A 20,715-nucleotide genomic window follows, 5' to 3' on the forward strand; every position below is an offset into this window, starting at 1 on the left:
GTTTTTTAATAACTTAATTTAAAAAAGTAAATGTTCATTTATTGTATATCCACTACATGCACAGTGAAAACCTTTCAGGACTTTTTTGTTTTGTTTTATTTTTGGTAACAGCTCATTGTAGCTCATGAAAATCAAAATCCAGTATCTTAAATTATTAGAATATTTCATTTTAAGTTTAAGCAAATTACTGTTTAAACAGTATAAAACTTGTTTCAATACATGCAACTTACATCAAGACCGCTGATTCAGCATTTGTCCAAATGATGAGGGTTAGCAACAGAAGGTCATTAATGAAAAGGGTGGCTATTCACAGAGTATTGTATTATCTAAGCATATCAATGGAAGGTTGACTAGAAAGAAAAATATTGGTGGGAAAAGGTAGACAAGCAACAAGGAAGACTGCAGCCTTGAGATGATTGCCAAAAAAGTTGATTCAAGAACTTGAAGAACTTCACAAGGAGTATACTGAGGCAGGTGTCAGTGCATCAAAAGCAGAAAAGGGGCTACAACTGTTGCATTCCTAATATCAGCCACTCCTGAGACAACATCAGAAGTTTCTCACCTGGGCTAAGGAGAAAAAGAACTGGACTGTTGCTCAGTGGCCCAAAGTCCTCTTTTCAGATGAAAGTAAATTGTGCATTTCATTTGGAAATCAAGGTCCTAGAGTCTGACAGAAAAGAGGAAAGGCATAGAATCCAAGTTGTTTGAAGTACAGTGTGAAGTTTCCACAGCCTGTGATGATTTGGTGTGCCATGTCATTGGCTGGTGTTGGTGATAGTTGGTTACTGTGTTGTATCAAGTCCAAAGTCAGAAACCTTCTACCGGGAGACTTTAGAGTTCTTCATGTTTCCATCTGCTGACAAGCTTTATGGAGATGCCGACTTTCTTTTTCAGCAGGACTTAGCAACTGCTCACAGTGCCAAAAGGACTACCAAATAGTTTGCTGACCATGTTATTACTGTGTTTGATTGGTCATCCAACTTGTCTGACCTAAATCCCACAACTATCATCAAGAGGAAGATCAGAGACACTCAATCCAAAAATACAAATGAGCTTAAAGCCATTATCAAAGCAACTTGGGCTTTAATATCACCTCAGCAGTGCTTTACTTATTGGAAAGTACTGTAGTCCAAATCAGTACTGATTATATCAACATATTAAAAAACGAATAATTTGAGATACTGAATTTCTATTCTCAATAAATATTTCACTTTACATGTCATTAATTTTTTTCACGGTATTCCATTTTTTTAAAGATACAATATTACTGATTAACAGAGAAAATTAAAATCTGCCCATCTATGGAAATTCGTTAGAGTAGATGCAATATCTGTGAAGACAGAAACAAAACGGACTATTTTTTCTTGTTGTAATTTCATGTCAGCTATTGTATGTACTTTCTACAGAGAGAACAGTCATTAAGGGAATCAGTTTCCTCCTCAAGGACTGTCTGAGAGGGGCACACTCTGGTTGTCACCAAGGACTGAACCTTTGACCGACTTTGCTGTTTATGCATCCACACGTCTATCCTTCTCCAATGCCATTTCCCATGTTCCTTCAAGCATCCATCTTTAATGAAATATGTCCTCCTACCATACCAATATTGCATGTTTCTTTACATAGATTAAAGCAGATCACACAGACACACATACACACACCAAGAAGGAGCACCAGCTGGATCTGAGACTGTCTGTCTTTGTTAATTTCTCATCTGCCTTTCTCGTAACGCATCAGAGTGTGTGTGTGTGTGCGCATGTGTCTACCTCCTATGCCTGCGTGTCCCTGCGTGTGTGCACTTGTGTGTTTGCAGTTACCCTTAGGGTAACACATGCTATCTCGGTGTGCCCAATATTTTTTTGTGTATTTATAAGTTCCTGTGTATGTGTGTATGCGTGCCTGCTCTAGCCTCCTCAACATGTTCATGTCATGTCTACTTCGAGTCATCTCTGAAATAATGAAGAGGCTACAGTGTGTGTGTCTGTGCCAGGTTTGTGTGGAAATCTCATATCTTCTGAACCTCCTCCGTTAATTATTAGAGAAGCAGAGATTTCTCCAATTTGATTGCCCTTTAATCGTATTTTTTTTTCTAATTTGAAAAAAAGTAAAACTCTCAGGTAAATTAAAAACACACTTCCTAGACTATTTCTTTTGATGGTTTGTTAACATTATATTCACTGATCACTTCTATAGGAAGCTGCCATACCTTTCAGTTTAATTACAGTGAATTATGATTGAACTTGTCACACTTGTGTCAATGAGTATTCATAACAGACCTTGGAGGAAAACAGGAATTGTATATATAAAGCTGTTAAGGATCCATGAGACCTTAAAACAGCTGGAACAGCTAACCAGAGTGCAGTCTCCCTTTTTATTCCAATTTGCATGGCAAAATTATCACTTCTTTCAATTTAACAAGCCTGTTGATAGCAGAGACAGCTCAATATGTGCAATCTGACATTTTTAAAAGCATACCAGGCAGAGATCTGTAAATACATGAACAGATTTGGCTCCAGCAATTAAAAGAAAACACAAAATTTGGGTGGCAATTTGTGTTGCAGGGAATAAAACGTGTTCCCAGCTAGAAGGAAAAAAATGCAAGAGATTAACACAGCTGTACCATGTGTGTGCCCAGATAATATAATCAACACTTATAACAAATTCAAAAAGAATAGAGGTTCGGGTAGGAGGGGAAAAGGAGAAGAGAAGGTAAGATGAATGGACAAGAGAAAAGAGAAGGAAGGGGGATGAAGGAGGTAAGAGGAGAGATGCCAGATGTGGGAGATGAAAGAAAGGTGGCCATTACAAATTCAGCATGGGTGGAGGTCAGTAGGAGGATGCAGGAGGAAGGAATAATGGGTTAGCAGGAAAGGCAGGGTTTGGATGGAGAGAAAAATGCAATTGAATATGGATCAGTCAATATAGAGAAAAAATGTTCTTGGTGACCACTCAAAAAGTAGGTTTCACTAAACTGGTTTATTCAGAAGTATGCATAAGCCAGGGAAGTATAGTTTTCAGTAAATGCTACAAAATTAACTAAAAGGGACAACTAAATAATACTGCCTACAGATCTAGTTTGTTTGGTTTGTTTTTTGGCTTCAATTGGGTCACGATTTTTGGGTTCAATTCAAAATTACATCCACACGGGTGCCAAACTGTTTTCAGACAGCTATGGTGATAACATAAAAGTATGCAGGTTGTAAAGGAATCGGAGGGGAAAGAGAACAGGCGAGAGCACAATTTACATCAAAAGTAGCGAAAAGTGATACCTCTAACTGAAAGTTCAGTTCCCTCTAATGTTATCAAAGGTAAAATATCAAAGGTACACAAATCTCACATATGTTCATGGGTTTAGGGGTGACAGTTATCACAAGATTACATTCATGAGAAAGTAACTTACATTATAAAAATAAACTTTCTGGGGAAATCAATGCTTCCTGTTTGACCATCAGGTATAACATAAATGAAAAAAAATCTCAAGAGAATGTTCACAACACATTTAGCACCTTAAAGCTGGGTGATATAACAGCAAAACATTGTGATACTTTGGTGTTAAAAATGGTGAAGGCCAGTGTTCCACACCCTGAAGGCACAGTGTGCATGTCAGCATTTTGTCATTTTCTCTCCCATGTTTTCTTTACCTTTGAATTGACAAGACGTGGCTGAAAGTACAAGTACCTATGTCAACTGTCAACAGCAAAAACGACGGACGTATGGAGTAATTTTCTTTCACAGTCGACAGTGACAGACAGCCAGGAGACACTACAAGTCCGTTCTTTAACACAAAAAACTTGGCAAAGCATCGGAAAAGCACATTTATACTACCTATACATCTTTGCACCCAGTAGAGCACAAACCTCTGCCAAGGAGATGTACGGAGTCCTACCGCCGTTTAATAAGTGAGAACTACTTCAAATTTAGAGTTAACTATGAAAGAAATCACATAAATTCAGGTGTAGATGGCAGCAGCAAAAAACACTTAATAGAACATAAATAAGAGGGTTACTGGGCATGAAATAAAGCAAACATAAATGGCAATGACAGCACGTCTGGCACTTCAGGGTAATAAAAAAACCAAGTGAGGATTATTAGCCTGCACACAAGTGCATTAAAGTAGACTGGGTACAAATGACTCTCTACCTGCTTGGTGGAGGTCTACACTCTACTGAGCACATTTTCTTTTTTCATTTTGTCAAACTAGATTCCCACAGGATCGTTAACAAAAACTGGATCTTGGATGTTTTAATTATTAAAACTGAAACATTTCAAGCTCCTCGTCACTTACTTTTCTTGGTGCTTTAGGTTTAGTCATGTTTCAAAATAGGCACTGAAATATTTCTATAGGTAAGGCTCAAACAGATGAAGAAACAATAAGCACAACAGTTTAAAAAAGGTGGTTAGAAGTAGTAAAGGACACAAAAGACACCAGCACAAAGGTTGAGAATGATCAAGATTAAACAGTAGGAAAGGGTGAGATAAGAAGTGGGACAATCTGAGCCCAGGTTTTTGTTAAAGAAACCAAAATTGGTAATTGCCTTACATGCTTACCGTTGAACCTCGCCTCATCTTCTCCTTTCTCTGTCTCTGCAAGCCAAAACTATTTATACGATCAAGAGGCTGACTCTACGACAGACACATCTTCCTCCCTGAGAAACCAGCCATGAGCCACAGGATTAAATGTGTGTTAGAAAGTCTTTGCTGTGTGAGTATGCTGCTCTGGCTCATTATGAACACAGTGTTCTAATAGTCCAAATGTACAATGTGTCTAGCAGAGACAAAAAGTTCCCTCTGTGAGTTTCAGCAATAAGACATAGTATCAATTGTAGATAGAATATCAAGTGATTTTTGCCCCCTAACTAACACAGATAAATGATCAGTTGGGGCATATTAATAGACAACATCAATCAATGACTTATAATCAGCATCAGGGTTGTGGACTGCTCCAATCATTCTTTGATATGCAGAGATGAGCTGTAAAGCCTGGGTGGTGGACCGTTTCCCCGTGCCTTAGAGCCTTTGCAATTTAACACTGATGACCAGCATTAAATTACTAGATGCTACCAGAGGATGTCTGATAAATTTCAATTTCTTCATGTTGCAAGAACAAAGTACTACATGGCTAATCAATATAAATTAAATTAGCTATTTTTAGCCTTATGGGTTAATTGCATGGTCACATGCCTGATTCTAGCTATCAGCAGAAACAGTATGTAATTCTACACCCTACTGATGACTGGAAGACAATGACCCGACTATCTAATTGATAATTGGTCGTATTCAACTAGTCAGCGTTGGTCCTTTAAATTGGGTGCTGATGAGATCTATAGTGTCATTAAAAAAATCTCTAAGGTTATATCTCTGGTGGCACTGCTGAAAAACAGCTCAAATCCATATTTGCTGCGCACATGCAGGTTGAGAGGTTGGACACAGCTCTCGTTTTGATTCTGACAAGTTGAATGTAGCCCAGATTACATTTAGGTCTGGGAGACGGTGAAAAATGTGTGTGGGTTTTTCCTTGCGTGCATGTGCACATGTGCAATTTAGTATGTTTGGTGAGTAAATTAAGCCTCTGGAGCCACAGGACAAATCTGACAGATGAAATGAAGAGAGGGAGCCTAGAGGATAGCTGAGAGCACAGAAGAAATGCTGAGCGGAGGAGAGAAAAATAGAGGAGCAGGCGACAGGAGAAGGGGTGAGAGGAGAGGTAGAGATGAGCTGAGGAGAGCAGAGCAGCAGGGAGGAGGAGGAGAGCTGAACAGATGAAACGGAGAAAGGACAAGTGGCGAGAAGAAGAGCAGAGTACGACTACAGCAATTTTTTCAAGATATACTGTTAAGAAAAACTTAATTTTAAACATAACGAAAGAGTAGCACTTTTATAATCACCTCTCAGATACACAGAGTCCAAAGAAATTAGGAGTATTGAAACCTTTCATCAGCTCTCTCCATGAATGACCTCTTTAAAGTCCTTTCATTGCACAAAGACTTTGAGGAACACCGACTCCTCAATTAAAGTCCCGCATCATGACAAAAGATGCTACTTCTCCAGAAATGGTACTGTATCTTTGTGTCAAATGTGTTAAGCAAGTTGAGAAATTAATGTTTTTGTCCACTGGCTACAGCAGCGTGTGAATCCATTACCGCCTTGTTCATTACTTTACCTTCCAGATTGCTTTTTAGAGTAGAATTGCAGGTCCATACAATGATTGGTTACCTGCCAATGGCCAGTGGAGTAGACTAATTTGCCAGCCACAGCCAAAATGTAACAGCGTTTGGCTGGTGGCTGCTTTTAATTTTCCAGCTTCTTTTTAAAGCCTTGGTCCTGAAAATGTCAGCATGGATCAAGGGGACATTTAATTACACATTTATTTACTTTTTATTCCAGCCTCTGTACGTTTAAAGAAGGCTTTATTTGCCCGCTTACTTTGCCAGCTTCTATACCTTTGACATTCGATTGATCCTAATAAGAATTAGCATTTCTCTAAAGATACTCTTTAGACTGCTTTAAATAAAACAGCTATCCCAAGAAGTATTTTTAAAAATATCTGCTGCTATGAGGTCTATCACAGGCTTGACAGCTGCGAGGAGATCAGTGCCAGGATCTGTGCCCCCGAGGGTTTAAAATTAGATCTTCTGCGCCTGAGGAAATCCTACCTTTCTTGCCTTTGTTCAGTTGGCACCCTACAAATCACAATCTCTCATCTGTCCATCAAAGTGAACCATAACAAAAAAAAAGTATTTTTGAAATCGGCAACAAAAAAAGTCTGGAGTTTCCTGGGTGTTATTTTTTTTTGCGTTAAACTACAACACTGCATGCTGTGATGGTGCAAAACCGCACGTCTAGACTGTCCCTGTGTCGATTCGCTTAATCGCTGTAGAAATCCATAGTATTTCTGTTCAGTCAGCCTACACACAATCTCCCCGCACTGGAGGATGATACAGACTTTGCAATGACAATGACAAACGGTTCTCAGTAGCTTCCACTGGAGCTGGATTTTTGAGGTTTCCTTTTCCTTCTTGTGCAATTTTCAGGCTTAGTCTATCCCCTTATGAAGCCATATTTTCTTATGAAACTACCTTGGCTGGGTGTTATCAGAAGCCCAAAGAAGGGGCAGGCTCAGTTAGAAACCTGGTCCTGCTCGAGTCTCTAAACTTGTTCTGTCTTCTTCCTATCGTGTTATTTCTCCCTCTCTCTGTCACTCAGCTCACCTCCCTCTTCCCACATCCCTACTTCCTCTACTTCTTCTCTATCCATCTTTTCCCTCTTCTACACCATCCTTTCCTCTAGATGCGATGATTAAGACTCGGTTACTCTAAACACCACAAAAGCCTCACCTGACGCAGCAGTGACTGCGTTTGCCTGGGTGTGTGAGCTCACTCAAATGTGCGCGTTCATACGACATTTTTGAAAAGGATCAGAAAGACAGGACTAAAAATGGAAAGCAGGGAAAGACAGACAAAGAAGGCAGGAGAGGGGGTGCCACGCTGTGAATATTTTAACATTTTATTTCACTCAAGAAAGGAAAGAGTGGGAGCAAGTGAAACAAGGAGGAGAGAGGGAGGGGGAAGAGAAAGAGCAAGGACAAGGACAGAAAGTGTCTAAGATAGAAAAGAAAAAGAGGTGGTGGGGGGGACACCAGAATTATATAACATCTTTTGACTGAAATGCAGTTTCAGAAAAAAAAAGAAGAAGAAGAAGAAGAAATGGTCATGGTGGAGGAGGTTTGGGAATAAAATGCTGTGTAAGGCTTGGGCCTCATCACTAGAAGCAACTCACGTTCACACTCATGCACACACACACACAGACAAACACACTCCCGCACACACTTTGGTATAAGCAACTCACGTTCACACTCATGCACACACACACACAGACAAACACACTCCCGCACACACTTTGGTATAAGCAACTCACGTTCGCTGCCACAGCCCAAGAGCTACCGCAAGAATATTTATTGGCTACCAGCTCAATGGCTGTATTGAAGAGAAGGATGAGAGAGAGAGAGAGAGAGAGAGAGAGAGAGAGAGAGAGCGCAAACTGAAGCAACCAGAAAACGAGGAAAGAGGGAGAGAAGCTGTTGCCTGTTCCACTCATCTCTCCCTCTTTCCCTTCATCCTACCTGTATGCCAATTCCCTTTTCTCTGCTTTGCCCCGCAACACACCATACATCCACGCATACATCCCCAACCCCTTCTCACTCACACTCTTGCACTGACACCTCGCAGACATCCTCGCGCGCACGCAGACACCTCTCGCACACTAGCAGAAGCACACCCACACTTTCCTCTTTACAAACGCGCGCGCGCTTGACTGCATCAGTAAAGAAAAAGAAGAAAAAATTAAAAGAAGAAGAAGAAGAAATGTACTGCCGGCCATTCTCACTCAAACCGTGTGACTGCGTGTGGGTTCGCTTATTAACTGTCTGTGTATGCGCGTGTGTGTCTGTGTGTTTGCGGGTGTCGCATCCCCTTACCTTGGGCGCGCGATGAGAGCGAGCAGAGAACGAGACTCCACAGAAAACAGCGCATCGCCGTCATTCCTCCGTCCCTCATCCTCTCGTTCGTCCCCCTCATCCTCCTCTTCGTCGTCACCCTCTTCATCCTCCTCGTAGCCGACGAGAGGTGCGTGAGACAGCGTTCCGTGCCGCTATTAGTAATATTATTAGCATCAATACATCTTCCGTGAGCCGAGCTCGAGCCCTCTAAGCTCTCACCGGGCCGCATGCTGCTTCACATCCAGAAAACGGAGGGAGAGAGAAAGAGAGAGAGTGGGAGAGATAGAGAGAGAAAGAGAGAGGGGGAGAGAAACCGGAGACGCGTGCGTTTTCTTTGCCGCCTCCTTCTAACATAGACTAGATAAATCCTTCATATCCGAAAAAAAAATCTAATAAATTCAGTCAACATCCACCGAGGGAGAGAAAAAAAAAGCCCAGAGAAGCAGAGGGGTGGAAGGGACGGGCGCACAGGTTGCCTCTCTGTCTTTAAATCCACTCTCCGCTAGGTTTTAGCGGTGCTTGTCGTCAGTACCTCTCTATTCCGTCCCGTTCCATTGCAGAAAAGTGATAGAGAGGGAGGGAGAGCTTCAAATCCACACTTCCCCTCAGCTGCATCTCCTCTTCAGTCGGAAAATATTAGGCTCTGTGGCGTTTTCCCTTCTTATATGCCTCTCCTCCTGTGCTCTTATGTATACTGCGCGTTCCCTCTTTTTCTGTCTTTTAAAAAATATGTATATCCCCTTGACTTTTTTTTCTTACCGCTGAATATCTCAAAAATGAACAGGGATATCTGTTTTTAATAGGGTATCTGTTCGGAAAATCTTCCTCTCTTCCGTGCGTGTGTCAAAGCTTCTTTTTCTTTCCCTTCTCTGCACCTCCTTTCGCTTTCTTTCTATCTTTCTTAATTTCGTTCTTTCTTCACAAACAATTGCGCTGAAAAAAATGTACCTTTACCTCCCCAAATAAGAGAAATTGATCTCACCGTTTCTCATTCATTCGACTTCTTTTCAAAAAAGCGTCACAGTCACTGCGTCTCATTATCCTCACCAAACAAGTCAAACCAGAGCTCGCTCGTGATGTTGAGCCAGTCCTTAAGTTCTCTTGGGAAAACCAAACGAGGAAAGGATAGTGAAAATCCCTCTTGTCAGAACCCCTAGGAGACGTGCATCGTTCTCTCTGCTCGGTGTGCTGTGGTCTTCTCTCCTGGTGTACTGGTTGGTGCGTCTCTTCCCTCTGCGCTGATACAGGGATGCTGCTTTCAAGAGCTCATCGTAAGCTCCCGCTTCTATTCACGTGCGTTTGGTCGGAAATAATAGCCTAAAATTGACTCGGTGTCACTCTTTGCCACTGCAGCTCTGTAAAAAGGACAGTGTTCATTGGTTTACACCGGTGTCAGGGAATGGTTTCTTACCAAAACTGAACGTCTAGTCAAAATTTATTATAAACGGGGGAAAAAATAACAAATACTCAAAAGGTACATCTTAAAGCAAATGGTAATTAAACTCATAATTAGTAACATGGGCCAACTAATGATCAACTAACAGTCATCACTCAATTACTCCATTTGTCTTTTGAAATAAAATCAATACAAGGAGGAAAACGTGGGAATTTGGCGGTAAATGGTAGACAGAAATGTTTGAGTGTATCTAATGCCCACTGAAGTGCACTGCTGATCCCTTGAAGGCATCTAAAATACTTTAAGCTAATGCTTTGAATATGTTTAGAGGCAATGCCCTATTTTGGTATATTTGCAGAGCTCCTTGCCTCCACTTTATATTAACAAAGTCCACAGGGGAAATGTGTAAATGCACCAAGTCATTACCAAAGAATGATAACCTCATAATAGTTTGCAAGTGGGTATAAATAGCATGCCACTTCAGGCACATTTAGCTTACCACATCTATGCAGTAAATGTATCTTTTTTTTGTTTTTCCTCCCCCCAAAAGGGTAGGAAAGAAGGGTAAGAAATAATGGACTAAATACAAAGTAACATGGAGGCAAGGCCAAGAGGTTACAATGACTAAACACCCAACAGGTCAGGTCCCTCCAGTGTGCAGTTTTGGAGTTTATGTATTGATTTATTTAGATTCATTTCTTGCTTTTTTATATGCTGAAGGGAAACAATTGGCATAGGAAAAACACATCACTGTGTCATGACTTTTATCTGTTAAAGCCTGGATTAAAATCAGAAATGTCCAAAAAAGAAAAAAAGTCTATATATGGTTCTATGATTTTTGTTACAGCCTTATGTTCATACTTAGCAGGCTTAAAGAGGCTATGTGGGTGGATGAAGACCTTGATGAGCCAATGCTGCTTGCTCCATTGACGCCGAATCCAAATAATCTTTAAGCCTGGTGTCTATATTAAAAGAATCCAATTTCTCCACCTTCCAATTAACAAGCATTGTCCATTTCACTGAAAGGAAGGTTAAATGGTAAATGGACTAGTTCTTATATAGCGCTTTTCCACTCTTCTGAGCACTCAAAGCACTTTACACAACTTGTGCATTCACCCATTCGCACAAGCACAACTGACATTCACACACATTCATACTCCGATGAATGCATTGGAGAGCAATTTCGGGTTAGTATCTTGCCCAAGGATATTTGGCATGCAGACTAGGGGAAGCCGGGAATCGAACCACCAACCTTCCGATCAGTAGATGACCTGCTCTACCACCTGAGCTACAGCCATCCCATTGAGTGTCGCTAACCCACTGTTGGACATAATGGGGAATTTAGAATGAATATTTCTGCAAAAAGTTCATTTTCATTAGTCTTTGTTAGGTTAAATTCCCATCTGTGCATTTCTGGGTTTTTCAGTTTCATGTAATGGTTTGATTTAAGACAAGATACCAACCTGATTATTTCCGTAAGGAATTATAATATTTCCAACTTACTCACAGCAAGAAGGTCCTGGGTTAAAATCCAGGTATCCAGGCATGTCTGTGTGGAATTTGTATATTCTTGCAAGGGTCCACAGTGGGTACTTCAGGTTGCCCCAGTAGTCAAATCCATAGTGTTTGGTTAAGTGGTGACAGCTGTGACAGGCATCTGCAACCCTGAATTGCACAGAGAGAAGAAAATGGATAATTATGCATTGTTTTTCTTTAAACAGTTTGTGTTGTCACTTTTGATATCACAACTTTCCAGCAATCCTCAAAATTTCTTGGATTAAACTTTTGTGTCTTTATTCAGTTGAAATTTGCAGGCAGCACAAAAAGAGAAGAAGAGTATATGTTGGCTTGTTGTCCACTCTTGTTAGTCAACATTCACTGTGTAACAAATCCCAATGGTCAAATTGTTGTTGATGCCAAACTAACAAAAAGTCTACATTTAAAATGTGCTACAAATATTCAAATGTACAAAACATTTGTGCAAACAAGTTGGGAAATTGATACTGGCTTCATTAAATGAATTCTGTCAGCCAATTATCCAGCTTAAAAGTTTGTGCAAGTTGATTTGTATTCAAAACACAAACAAAGAGACAGAAAATTGTATACTGGCATCAGTGATTCTACACTAAATCATGACATCTGATGTAAAAGTTGTTCTAAAATTGATTTTAACGACCAAGTGTACTCTGTGGCTATCCATTTTTCACGTACATCCATTTTTTTATTCACCCTTTAGAGGAAGGAATCTCTAATCACCCGTTACCTCATGGTTTCCCTTCAAGGTTAAGTTGTATTCAGACTTGAGATTCCTGTGAGATCTAGTTCTTGAAGCCATACCAGCTGACATAATTTGAGCTTGTAGCTGAAGTTTTTTGAATGGTTGAGTGTAGCTGTATGTACTGTAGATGGGGTTACTTACTTAGATAACTACCAAAAATGAAATGTTAATCACACCATTCTTTACAATATAAAGTATCAATGAAAAACAACACTAGAAGTTGCTGAATATGAGCAGTAAAAGCTACCAAACCCAATCTCCAATCCACAGTTCTGTTTTCTGTTAACTTTTGTGTCAGTTAGTCTTCTGACATACTCCTTATCTTAAAATTTCTTTTCCTTATCTTCATTTTTTATGTTGTTTATCTTTATCTGATAATCAAATGTTATTAGATCCAGTAAAACTTAGTTGCAACAACTCCAAGCTGAGATGTGCACACACACATCCAATCCAGGGCTCAAAAAGTCTTTCAAAGCATCTAACTGTAAAAACAATTATCCTTTGCCAGACAATATTTAACACTTACACTTCCTAGATGGCACTACTCTTAAAATATATAAAATATAAATAAATTTAGTTCATTAAGTGTTATTATATAGAGGCTCAAGTGCTAATATGCTACCCCCATTTGGGAAGCCATAATTTTTGGTCTGTTTTACTCCCATGTCATTAGTAGAGACCATCTTGCAATGGGTTTATGTTAGTCACGACTACTACATCTGTCTGTCAATAGGGAGTTAAAACAAGCATGTGGGACGTGCACTTCTGTCACCACTTACTCAGTACAACAGTGTTAGACCACACCCATCTTCAAACTCAGCCTTCATTGTAATCTAAACGACTTTTCTGTAAGTTAATCCTGCCATGATCATATCTGTGCATTGCAATCCTGCAGTATATCCACCCATCTACGTGGGATTCATTCCTGCTACGGTTGGTGTTTGGCACAAACACATACACACACAAATAGAAAAAAAAACAATACAAGCCATTCTCTCTCAGTAGGTAATTAATAGTATTAAATTAGTAACGGTGCTTTTGATTTCCTGATCATTGATTCTCAGTTTGAGTGCAGCTCTGGTGTAATTTACAGCATCTGAGTGTGCGGAGAAGAGGCGAGTAAACGGGGCATGTGTGCTTTTCTGTTCTGAAATGATTTTAAGAAACATTTATGTGGTGGAGGAATATCCAACACTGGTGAAATTGTGTACATGCATCTATGTGAGAGTTAGCAGGAATATGTGACAGCGAACTGGCTTGCATGCCTGAATGTATGTGTGTGTTTGTGAAACCTGCTCCCAAATGCTCCCTTGAAGCACTCTTCTGCCATCTACAGGCACCTTCTCTCCCCCTTCTTCTCTCTCACTTTCTCCCAAACAAAAACTTGTGTTAATCATTTTGGCATCATTTCAATATTCAGTGCAAAACTGCTGTTTCTTGGAGTCTGCGTGCGTATCTAGTCCATATGCATGTACATGGATGTCTTGAATCCTCCGTGTGCACAATTTCTGGGCCCTACATTAGCTGTCTGTTGCTTTCAGAAATCAATAAGGCAAGCGTGAGGTTCATGTCTGGAGAGAGAAAGAGAGAAAGGAGAGTAGAATGGAAGTAAGAGTGGGATGTAAAAAGGGAGAGAATGGAGGGAAAGGTGTTAGGTGGGAGATATGTAGGGGTGTGAAAAGGAGAGGAGCAGAAGGCAAGAATGCACTAAAAGATGCAAAGAGGAAAAAGAAGGCTGTACAACAAAAGAAGAGCCAAAGGGAGCAGAGGAGAAGAAATGAGAAAAGGAAAGTGGGTGAAAAGGCAAAAAGGAAGAAGACAGGAAGGAAAGACAAAAAAATTATGGTAAAAAACACTCAGGTTAGAGAAATGCAGATAAAGTCCAGGGAAGGAGGGAGACAAGAGGGGGATGGAAGGAGGTTCTGTGGCTAACGAATAAAATGGGTTGGTGGGGGGGGGTCATGGAGGGGGAGAATGCTAGAGAGACTTTCATGAGTAATTCACTATTCACAGTGGTTCTTTGCAATTGCCCCAAAAACTAGACATACACAGCAGACAGATGTAATGTATTCCAGCATGTCCTAGAAACCCAAGAAACTAAGATTCACTTTACATACTTTCCTTATTCTGCTGCATACTAAGCTTCATCTAGAAGAGCTTATATATTGCGAGCAGGTAGAGGCATCACTGTCTTGTTCAAAGCAACGTTGTTGACAGACCTGAACCTGATTTATCTCTATAGGCTTTCCTACAGAGTGGTACCAATGGTTCAAATGATATGGCATATATCACTGCTGCATTTCAAAATCCTATTTGTTTGTATCCATTACTTTGCTATTGTTGTGAACAGTCAAAGTTTGTTTTTGATGATTAGAGGCGACACATCCAGTCTATTTGGATCCAGAAGCCAACAGCTGGCATCAGATTATATCAATTGTCAATTTTCTTCTCTGTTTACAGGCCTTATTATGGGAATTGTGAATAGGACAATGGAACATCCTAGGTTGTTTTTTTTTAAACGGCCCTTTTTATACAAATTATGTTGTATTGTGTTTGTCATGTCTGAATTATCCTGAAGCAATAGCGCATAGAAGCAAGTAAAGCTGAAAAAAAAGGCAATTCATTAGTAACCTGGGAGAGACCACACCACTGTCCTTCTGTTCTCATGCAATAATCATTTTCAAACTCACATACATGGCCCAAACTCTGCATTTTGACTATATTCTAACTGTTTGTGTCTCTCATTTTTACAGTAAAGCAAAGTGTCAGCGTGGTATACGGCTGTTCCATGCTGTAAAAGTGTACTCAATATGGTCATTCAGAAAATCACTAAACTTCAAGTGTCAGGTTATACAAATTCTTTTAGCCTGAGCACAGATTCAGCAATAATTTGCTATTTCAAAGATCAATTGTCCTTTTAACAGTAAAGTATTAAAGCCAACAGATGAGCGGTAAACAACACCGAGTTCCCTATTACCAGATCCTTTCATCTGTACATTCACACAGGTGTTGAAAAATCATCTTTGTTTATTTGTCTTTTCTATTCATTGACCCTACCCAAGAGACGGATAAACTGTATAATGACTAGACTGAGCCTGACAGTCATGTAGCAGTGACAGGTTTGATTTAAATGTCTTTAATATGGAGAGGAATCTCACTGAATGTAATTGATATGCTCAAGAACAGCAGGACGCCCCGGTGCTAGGAGCATTACGCTGCCAGATGTGCATTCTGACTATTTGACTTGAGCCCTTGCGGGACTAGCAAAAACCGGTCATGTCAGTAAATGAGCAGACGGCTTAACTGCAAATGTGGGACATAGGAATCCCATATGTAAGGAATCTTGTGAAGAAAAGCATCCAAGCAAAACAAAAGGATGGATTTATTTATTTATTTTTGTCACTGGAGCATGATCCCTCAATGGGACATGCGCTAATGAGGTAATTGACTAACGAGATATCCAATCAGGAGCCACAGTGCCGGAGGGCGGGAAGGCGGCTGCTGTCGACACGATCGAGTTATTCCCGTTTTGCAAACACACACACACACACACATGCACAGTTATGCAGGCAATAATGCCCACACACCCCACAACAGAGAGAATATTTTTTCATCACCAGCTGCCTGTATACAAGCAATGTTGCTCGTGGGGTGTGTATGGAGGGAGACAGATTGTATGAGAGTGTGTGAATGTGTGTGTGTGTGTGTCTGTCTGTGTGCAACGGGGTAGTGTACAACAAGAAGCAGCATCATTGACTTTACAACAAGGTGCCAGTGGCTATTGCAAGCACACACACACACACACACACACACACACACACACACACACACACACACACACACACACACACACACACACACACACACACACACACACACCAGGTTTTGGCTCTGATTAGTTTCACACATGGCAGACAATATCAAGAGTGTTACCTCTGGTTATTGGGAGGACAGATACAGAGGCCATCTGATTGAAAAAAGTAAGCGGGGAGGAATAGTGTTACTGTCAGTGTTTAGCAGAAACCTCGTACAGTGGGGCAAAAAAGTATTTAGTCAGCCATCGATTGTGCAAGTTCCCCCACTTAAAACGATGACAGAGGTCAGTAATTTGCACCAGAGGTACACTTCAACTGTGAGAGACAGAATGTGAAAAAAAAATCCATGAATCCACATGGTAGGATTTGTAAAGAATTTATTCGTAAATCAGGGTGGAAAATAAGTATTTGGTCAATAACAAAAATACAACTCAATACTTTGTAACTTAACCTTTGTTGGCAATAACAGAGGTCAAACGTTTACTATAGGTCTTTACCAGGTTTGCACACACAGTAGCTGGTATTTTGGCCCATTCCTCCATGCAGATCTTCTCGAGAGCAGTGATGTTTTGGGGCTGTCGCCGAGCAACACGGACTTTCAACTCCCGCCACAGATTTTCTATGGGGTTGAGGTCTGGAGACTGGCTAGGCCACTCCAGGACTTTCAAATGCTTCTTACGGAGCCACTCCTTTGTTGCCCGGGCGGTGTGTTTTGGATCATTGTCATGTTGGAAGACCCAGCCTCGTTTCATCTTCAAAGTTCTCACTGATGGAAGGAGGTTTTGGCTCAAAATCTCACGATACATGGCCCCATTCATTCTGTCCTTAACACGGATCAGTCGTCCTGTCCCCTTGGCAGAAAAACAGCCCCATAGCATGATGTTTCCACCCCCATGCTTCACAGTAGGTATGGTGTTCTTGGAATGCAACTCAGTATTCTTCTTCCTCCAAACACGACGAGTTGAGTTTATACCAAAAAGTTCTACTTTGGTTTCATCTGACCACATGACATTCTCCCAATCCTCTGCTGTATCATCCATGTGCTCTCTGGCAAACTTCAGACGGGCCTGGACATGCACTGGCTTCAGCAGCGGAACACGTCTGGCACTGCGGGATTTGATTCCCTGCCGTTGTAGTGTGTTACTGATGGTGACCTTTGTTACTTTGGTCCCAGCTCTCTGCAGGTCATTCACCAGGTCCCCCCGTGTGGTTCTGGGATCTTTGCTCACCGTTCTCATGATCATTTTGACCCCACGGGATGAGATCTTGCGTGGAGCCCCAGATCGAGGGAGATTATCAGTGGTCTTGTATGTCTTCCATTTTCTGATGATTGCTCCCACAGTTGATTTTTTCACACCAAGCTGCTTGCCTATTGTAGATTCACTCTTCCCAGTCTGGTGCAGGTCTACAATACTTTTCCTGGTGTCCTTTATAAAGCTCTTTGGTCTTGGCCATGGCGGAGTTTGGAGTCTGACTGTTTGAGGCTGTGGACAGGTGTCTTTTATACAGATGATGAGTTCAAACAGGTGCCATTCATACAGGTAACGAGTGGGGGACAGAAAAGCTTCTTACAGAAGACATTACAGGTCTGTGAGAGCCAGAGATTTTCCTTGTTTGAGGTGACCAAATACTTATTTTCCACCCTAATTTACGAATAAATTCTTTACAAATCCTACCATGTGAATTCATGGATTTTTTTTTCACATTCTGTCTCTCACAGTTGAAGTGTACCTCTGGTGCAAATTACTGACCTCTGTCATCATTTTAAGTGGGGGAACTTGCACAATCGGTGGCTGACTAAATACTTTTTTGCCCCACTGTATGTGCAACATTCAGTCACTGTTCGTATGAGGTTTCACAGACACCCTGACATTTTGTTTATTGTGTTCACGCAGAGTTGAAGGCTATCACAATGCTTTGTTTGCTGAGTAAGTCCAGTGACTAGAGTATAGATATAAATACCACCCAGTTTCTTTTTATTCTTAAAAACTTGACTTTGGTCATTTCACAACAGTTCACCCACCCACATGTAAAGTGGCATCCTTGGATGTGAAAACAGAAATTGAGTAAAACATATGGCTGCTGCACAAAAGCATTGTTTTGTTTAGGCATTCAAGCATTTTCAATACATTAGAGACAGTGTACATTCTTACATAAAAAGGAAGCTACCTATAGAATTTAAACATAGCCTGGATATAAAAGATGGACAGAGCCACTTCCTGTTCAGTAGCTTCTTTCTGATCATAATTTTTGACCCAATTTTGAGTTTTTGAAAGCAGACGTGACTCACACTTTGTTTTTTTATTCAAATGGTGGCTTTCTTCATTTCTATTGTAATCTCTCTCTACGCCTCATATTTAGACTTCCAGTGAATGGGTAACAATTTAAAGATAAACACTTGGAATCAACTCCAGATCATTTATCTGCTTAATTTGTCATGAAATACTGAGGGAGCAGGTGTTGTGTGACTATTACGCTGTCCAATTACTTCTGAGCCTGTGAAAATGAGGGACTGTGTTTAAAAAATGGTTATAATTGTAAAATAGTGTACAAAGCCAACGTGTGAAAAATTGTGTTATTATCCAAGTACTTTTTTCTGCGGTTGTAAGACTTGAAAATAGTGACTGAGATCATAAATTCATCATTAAACTTTTTGTTAATATAATTTTTTATATATAATAAGTATATTATGTTCATATAGCCTGGTATGCAATCAGACTTATTTTTGCAACCAGGGTAGATGCCCTCTGCTGGCCATTAGAAAGAATGCAGGTTTAAGGCACATGAGCGTCACGTTTCACTTTGCCCATCTTTTCTATACAGTCTATGATTTTACCCCATGGTAAAAATGTTCTTTTGCTCTGAGAGATAACACCCACTTTACTGCTGTTTATGCACACTGGCATCTCCGTCAAGCAGCATTTATCTTTAAGTCTTTCAGCTGATAAAACAAAACTTTAAACGAGTCTGAGAGCAATCCTCTTAGTATTATTGCGCCCTGAAATAAGATATTGAAATGCCGTCTGGTTTTTAAGGGGTGTACTGGACATGGCCCTCAGCCACCGGCTCCCATTACTTTCAGATGGCAGTGATTTGGATGAAATCTACTGCACTCAACTGAGCCGTGTGTGTCTATGTGTTTGTGTGTATTCTCTAATAAAGCAGTGATAGATTGTGGTCTGGAGCCATTTTGAGTGAGATGGACTGAATCTAAGTATTGTAGTGCCTGCTTTTATACTCCCTCTTTCAATCTGTATCTACCTCTCTGTGTGTCTCTCACACACACACACACACACACACTACTTTACCCTTTCTTCAGTCTCACACACTGCCTGCAGGAAAGGAGAAATCTTCTGAAGTGGTTATTTATCTACATCTCATTCCCTCTTTTCACAACGTTTTCCTCTCTACACTATCAGAGCAGGACACAACCACATCCTCAATCACAGAAACTTGCACACACAGGCAGGGCATTTTAGAGTTGTAAATCCAGCACCAACCGAGAAGCTGTCACTAGCCACACCAGATAAATAAGGAGCAATTGGGAGTGTGCGCGCGTGTGTCACTATGCAAACTGTGTGTGTGTGTGTTTGGGATGAGAAAAATTGAATTTACAGCTTTCAGTCTAATGAAGTAAACAATGAGGTCACATTTAGAAACATCATCAAAAGAGAGAAAGTGGAGTACAGTGGTTTTCAGACCTGTCAAAAAAAAAATGCATTCATCCAATCTTTCTGTTTATCTCCATTAAAATTGCCTCAATTGAATTAAAAACTGTTAGAAGAAGAAAAAAAAAGAAAATTTTCCTTAATGATATTATTTTTTAAACAAATTAAACTTTGATTTTATGTATTTCAGCTGCGTTTAATCATATTTATTGAGGGTTTGCAGCAAAGTTTGGTGTAAAGCACATATAGAAGAGTCTACATGTTCAGATGTATTGATGAGTTTCCATTAAATGATTCTTCATTTTTCACATTGCAGTGATTTTGAAAGTAGGCACTGTACACATTAAAAGTTTAGGGAGCCTGTTCTGGAGTTAGACAAGAGGTGTAAGTGACTCAGCTTCAGACTTGCAGTTGTATCAGAAATTGGAGGAGCTTTTAAACGTGTAGGAGTGGATAGAAAGGCTCAGTGTGCAATGATATGTCCAAATTACATGAATTAATTAGTCATTTTGTTAATTGAAAATGTTAAGTTTGGTAAATTTATTGACACATCCATTCACCTCAATCTCCTCCCTGTGTGGTGCTCTTATGGTACTTTCCTTCCCAAGGTGCAAGGAGTCCTTTGTGTGACACAGATATGAGTAAATGATGCTGCTGTTTTCCCTGTGAGGTCAAACCTAAGAGGAATTACTCAAACTATTTAGAAACAAATTATTTTTAATGAAAAACTAGACCAGTCACGGTATTATGATAATAAACCAGCACAGCCTGTTCCATGTTGCATTTATGTCTGTTACCTCTTCCTCTTCTCCCCTATGTGTCTCCATAAATGTCTTACTAAGCTGCATTCACTGACTTTTGTTTATGCATTGCTTGTACTTTACATTTCACTCTGTGTCATGCTTCTGCAGAATATATTATCACAGATCTAATGGAAGAAAATAAATCTGAAATGTACTTGAAGCACAACAAGAGGATGGACATCAGTGTTTTCTTGATTGGAATGAAGTGGATAATCTATGTCGCCAATGTGCGAATGTGTAGGTTTTCTGGAACACCTCTGCAGT

The 20,715-nt window shown here is 40.3% G+C and overlaps 1 protein-coding gene across 1 annotated transcript in view; it reads right to left on the bottom strand.

Moving 5' to 3' along the window:
* Nucleotides 1–9,028, bottom strand: part of csmd3b (CUB and Sushi multiple domains 3b) — a 416,246-nt gene extending 407,218 nt beyond the window's left edge. The window contains exon 1 of the mRNA XM_080862956.1: nt 8,471–9,028. Coding sequence (XP_080719082.1) covers nt 8,471–8,720 — 250 coding nt within the window. The 5' untranslated portion in view covers nt 8,721–9,028. The remainder of the gene's footprint in view (nt 1–8,470) is intronic.
* Between the last annotated feature and the right edge of the window lie 11,687 nt (nt 9,029–20,715).

Source organism: Rhamphochromis sp. 'chilingali', assembly GCF_963969265.1.
Source record: "Rhamphochromis sp. 'chilingali' genome assembly, chromosome: 17".
Lineage (NCBI taxonomy): Eukaryota > Metazoa > Chordata > Actinopteri > Cichliformes > Cichlidae > Rhamphochromis > Rhamphochromis sp. 'chilingali'.